At 31.1% G+C, this 6,000-nt stretch overlaps 1 protein-coding gene across 2 annotated transcripts; it reads right to left on the reverse strand.

The window, feature by feature from the left end:
- Positions 1-61: 61 nt before the first annotated feature.
- Positions 62-3,736, reverse strand: CPR5 (protein). 2 transcript variants are annotated; one of them, XM_047325860.2, is made up of 5 exons: positions 3,247-3,736; positions 2,905-2,961; positions 2,399-2,434; positions 1,439-2,278; positions 62-961 (listed from the first exon to the last, which is right to left on the reverse strand). In XM_047325860.2, exons 1-5 carry the CDS (start codon positions 3,502-3,504, stop codon positions 428-430), a joined length of 1,725 nt encoding a protein of 574 aa, XP_047181816.1. In that variant the 5' UTR covers positions 3,505-3,736; the 3' UTR covers positions 62-427. The 2 variants fall into 2 exon arrangements, with proteins under 2 accessions (XP_047181816.1, XP_047181817.1); XM_047325861.2 differs by lacking the exon at positions 2,399-2,434.
- Between the last annotated feature and the right edge of the window lie 2,264 nt (positions 3,737-6,000).

The following is a 6,000-nucleotide window of genomic DNA, read 5'->3' on the forward strand; positions in this document are numbered from 1 at the left end:
GTGAAAAAGACGTGCACGCCTAATATTCAAATTCCTCCCACTGTAAAATTTCCAATCTAAATTCTAAGAAATTTGACTCCAACCATGAAATTATAAAATGTAACATCCTGTTTACAACTTTAAGATCATTGTTACAAAAAAATCATAATTAACTGTCAAATACATTTACACCATTCTACATAAATTTATACCCTCAAAAAATTACATCTCCCTCAGTAAGAACTCGTGAACAGTCTTAAACCATAAAAGAATTCACCAGCAAATGCAAAGCAAGGTGGTGCTCACAATACAGTACTCATTCCATTACTTTGAATATCAGAGCAGAAAATAATTAGCAAATCATGAACTGAAACTGGACTTAGGCAAATAAATACAACCAATGAGGCTTGGCTACTGGTTAATTGGCTGACCACGACCAAACAGTGCTTTACCATTCCGATCCGTTAAAATCTGACCCTTCCATTGCAAAATGGTCTTTCCATTGACCTAGGCTAGCAAATGGCATGAGACCACAGAACAGTGGTAGAAACACTAGCAAGATAGTATAGAAGAGAACTCTGCGAATCCAATACTGAAAAATTGTTTTTTTTTCCGTTATTTGCCATGCAGTGACTGGTCCATGAAGGATTTGGAACAAAGCAGGTGTCCAGCAGAGGGAAAAGAAATGAAGCAAACATAGCATCTCCCAGTATAAGAGCCACACATTACCACTACCACCTAGTGTCTCCACACACAGCTTGCCACAATAGCCACAACCAACTCCCAACATTAAAAGGATGAAAGTAACAGGCATACTCTGTGATGATGATGTTGTTGATCGCTGCAAGAGCAAATATGCAACAGCAAAAATCATCAAGACACCAAACATCATTCGGCTCATTACTTGAACCTGGCACCACAAAATATGCAACTTTGAATTGAATGAGGTCACTGACTTGGGAGTCCACCAGGAGGAAGATTCCTAAAATGGAAAAGAAAGACATCATTAATACCTTTCAATTGGGCCAAGGCAATCCTGGAGTAATATGCATATGAAAATCACTGAAGTACTGTGAGAATAACATCTTACTATACATAGTGTGCATCTTAATTCTTAAATTAGAGCACAAATAAAGGAAAGACGACGAGTGGATCTTTGATCATGACAATGACTTACTTTAAAAAAAACATGGAAATCTTAACAAAGAACAGTTTTTTCTCTGAATAAAATTTCAGCAATATGCTCACTGTTAGTTATTTTTCACCAAACACTTTTAGAACAAGGCTACACTGACTAAAAGTACTACTAATGTAGCTATTTCAAACATAGAACCAAATACACAAGGCAAAAACTCTGATTAAGTTTTTCTGCTAAACCAAAGCACGATGCACAGTAGCCTCAGTATTTCATGTGCACCAAAAACATGTAACCAGGGAAAAACAAAAAGATTATACTTGCCTGGGTTGATGGTGTACATGATTCAGTAGCTTCAGCAATCCGTTCATAGGAATAGACATAAGCACCATAGAAAAGTGAGGATGACATAATGAGCAAACCAGTGATAAGACAGTCTATGCACTTCTTTTTTAGTTCACCATGCCTGGTATCTTCTAACTCAGTCTTAAACTTTTCAGCTTTGAAAGACGCCTTTGATTCTCCCATGGCTAATTTCGATCTGCTTAGACTATTCAAATCACGGTTGAGAGCCAATTCGTCCTTTTTCATGTTCAATTCTTCCATTTTAAGGCCAATTGCAAGTGCCTTGAGGTCATTAGAACGACCCTGCTCTGCGACATGCTTCTCAAAAATACTAACCATAGGATTATTGACTGATCCAAATGATATTTGAGAAAAAGAAACCATTTGATCTGATTGCCCATACAATGCGAGATCACGACTAACTGAATCCATAAGAAATTTATCTCTGCCCTCTTCAGGAGAATCGTCACTAACTGAATTTACATGAAAGTTATCCCCTCCCCTGTCCTCTTCAGGATAATCATGACTGACAGAGTCCCTATGAAAGTTATCCTTGACCTCTTCAACAAGATCACGACTGATTGATTGATGGATTTCAGTATCATATGGTCTAGAAGGACCACTCTCTCTAAAAGCATCACCTGAGCATTCTCCTTTGTCAACAGTCAATCTAGAACTCAGAATTTCCATCTTCATATTATTCAATTTATTTCCTTCATTGCACTTGGATGATTCGTAAACTGATTGGAGAGTACTCAATGTGCTACTAAAAGATTGCTCAAAGTTCCTTGTCAAACCATCTAGCTTATCTCCAAAAACCTGAGACCAGGTAGGAAAAAGTCAAATTAAGAGCTGGTTAATGCTGTTGATATGAACGGCTGTAGAAACAAAGTAGTAAAACTGCAATTAAATGATGAATCGCCAATTGATCTGGCTTACACTGGCAAGAGATTCCTTGATAGCTGATGTACACATCTGCATGCAGGACAACATTTTGAAACTTTTTCAATCATCAAAAAGCATAAAAAATATCTCCATGAGTCATTTCAGAAAATGTTTTACATACAAATGGTACACGCAGTGGCATCAAATAGGAAAAATTACACTTACTCCTAATCAAGTTCATTTCTACTCTTACGCTAACCTCCTTCAATTATTTGAAAAATTTTACATTGATGCCTTTGTACATTATACTCACAAGCACAATACACCTTCCTCTTTAGCCTTACACCATTCTTATTTAATTAATTGTAAGAAAAACATGTGCTTGTACATTAAATGAATACCCTAATATACTAATTGTTTGAAAAGAAAGCTTTAGACAGTATTAGCCCGTAGATGGAGTTGTTAATAAAAATGAAGAGAGACGTGTGCAAACTACAATCTAAAAAATCAAAAGGGGAATAAGCGTGATATGCTTTATCAAATATTAAGTTAAAATTTACCACGGAAAGATGACTTGGAGATATACTCTCAGCTGCTACATCTTGTCTATACAATACCTTCAAAATTAAAAATAAATTAATAAAGTTTCTCATACATAATATCAAGCAATAATCTTAACAGATCAAAGCAATAATTAACCAAAAAACTTAAAAACACTACCCATTAACCCTCACCAATGACTAAATGAATCAATGTTCATACAAGACACAAGTCATCAGTTAAATACACAATTAAAACCAATATTGAGTAATAACCGAAATTAGAACCAAGAAACTTCAATAAGCAAACTTTAAGAGGAGCAAAGAAAACTTCAAGAAACAAACTTTAAGAGGAGCATTTACCTGAGCCATAACTGCGGCGAATGACATTCCCAGAGGAAGGCCGATAGTGTCCACATTATTAGTCCTATGACGTCGAACAACCACGCTAGGGTTCCGTCGCTTGAATGATACCTTCTTACCTTTACTTTTTCTTTTCCGTGAGGAATTGGAGGAGGTTTCAGACATGTCTGAACTTTGCATTCCATTGTTCATCGAAATTTGACTCTGAAATTGGTTGATTGTTGTTGGTTCAGAAGAACAATTCTCAATCTCAGTCATGAGGGGCCCTCCTTTTAGGAACAAATTCGGTAAAAAGACCACACATTCTTGAAATTTAGTGTGATAAACCACAATAATCCTCAAATTTGAAGTGTCAAATGTTGCACTGCAATGATTAGGGCGCTAGAGAGTGTTTCTTTCTCTCACTTTTGGAATATTATGAAACTTTGCCGCCTTCCTTCTCTTATTCTCTTTTAGATCTAGCAGCCCATATTGCGAAAAGACCTTTCACTATTTAACACTATCCCGGAAATACAGGTTTTCCCTTATTATACTCCATTCAAAACTAATACTATCCTATATGCATCTATCCATTTATAACAAATAAAATTCAAACTTAAATATATTTATTAGTTTTGAATTATTGCAAAATAAAAATGATTTACATCTGTAGTATATAAAAATATATATAATTTTATTATTTTGTTATTTATATCAGTAATTAATAATAAAATAATAATAACACAATTTAAATATATATATATATATATATATATATATATGTAATTTTGTAAATTATCAAAAAATAACATCAAAAGAAATTATCAAATGATATATCCTCATTTATATAATGATATATATATATATATATATATATATATATATATATATATATAGTTTATAGTTATATTATATAGAGCATTATAATATATTATAAATATATAATATACTATAACTAGTTTATAATATATAACTTTTAAGTTATATAATAAATTATACCATATTTTATAAATTAACTATGTAAAATATTATATCATTTTATAAATGTATTATATAGTAATTATAGTATAATATTCCATAGATTATATATTATAAATTATTTATGATGTATTGTATGTTCTATAAAATATTTATAATATACTATATAAGACATTTATGATATACAAAATATTCAAAATATATTATGTATTCTATATAATTGAGAATATAATTTATACTTTATTTTTAATTTAAATATACTGAAATTTATTTTATTAGTATTTGAATACCGTATAATTTTATAACATATTTGAAAAAATATTTTATTATTTTCTGGAATATTTAAAAAGAATTATTGTTTCTTACATTAAATATTTACTATTTATAATAAATAAGAAAATGTTCTACCTAAAGAAATAAGTGTCTTTGCAAAATTGCTTGTCCCTTTCTCACATTCTTTAATTTGAAAGAAATGAAAAGTATATTTTCTTCCTCTCATTTCTAACCTTATTTGATTTTTTTTTATTTGTCCAATGGACAAAATCGCATTACCTAAGGAAAATTAATACTTTAATTGATGTGAGATTCTAAAAATTTTAATAATTAAAAAATATAAAAATAATTAAATTCTTTTAATGAAAAATAACACGGGTTGGTTGTTAGTTATAAATCAAAAGATTTTTTTTAATTTAAAAGGTTTATTTTTTAGAAGTTAAAATTTAGTGAATAATTATTTTATTAAAAAAGTTATTTTTAGATATTATTAAATATTTGTAAATATTTATGGATATTGTTATATATTATATATTTAAGAACCTAGAAAATAGAGTATTATATTAGATAGGTGTATTAAAATAATGAGATAGAGTATTTTATTTTAAAATAATCATATAATATAAATAGAAATTTATAAAGATCGTCTCATTATCTACATACCTTCTATGTCTCTAAAATATTATTCTCTTCCATTCCTCTGACTTCTTTCTAACCTTTCTCACTCCTCAATCATCTGTTCAACGACCAGGAAGTGCCTAGGCGACCCCTAAGGCGGAGGCTACTTACCTGTCCGATCAGATTTTCCAATAGAGCAAGTATGTTTCGTGCTCTTTTTCTTAATTTTCCCTAATCAGTAATCATGTCAAGAATATGTTCTTGCATGTATTAATATGTGTTTTTCTTCAATTCTTAGCTCAATTTAGGTTCTAAGGTTGGTTTTCCTCACCAATTGGTGATTTGTAGAGTTTTCTAGAGTTTCCTTGCGGTGCAAGCAAATTGTTAGGGTTTCTGTGAGCTGTGCTAGTTGATTGAGGTAAGGGAAGTTAGATTACTGTTTTAATTAGTTGGTTGACATGTAAGTGTGTTGAATTCTATGTTTACTGAAAATGTTTGAACTAAATTTAGGTTTTGTGAGTGAATTATATTTTATGCAATGTGATTGTTTAATTTAAATTGATGATCTGTAATGATGGACTGGTTTTGGATGATAATTAACGTGTTATCAGATGTATGGAAGGTTAGAAATAGATTATAAGGTTGATAGGTGGTGAAGAAAGTCTAAAATGTGAAGTTTTAAGGTAATTCAAGGAAGTGGGGTAGTGAAAATGAGAATTAGAGGTTAAATACTCAATTGGTCTGTTGGAGCAGCTTTGGTAAGTCAAATGTGACTTGCTTGAACCCTGAAATTGGTCAAAACATGTCAAAAGTGGTAGAATTAGATTTGGGTTCTTAAGTTGAGAAATTTGGAGTTTTGAAGAGAATTGGCTCTTAAACACTTTAGATTGATGGTAGAAAGGGTTA

Source organism: Vigna umbellata, chromosome 2 (genome assembly GCF_029865625.1).
Source record: "Vigna umbellata cultivar VRB3 chromosome 2, Vumbellata_1.0, whole genome shotgun sequence".
In the NCBI taxonomy this organism is placed as follows: Eukaryota; Viridiplantae; Streptophyta; class Magnoliopsida; order Fabales; family Fabaceae; genus Vigna; species Vigna umbellata.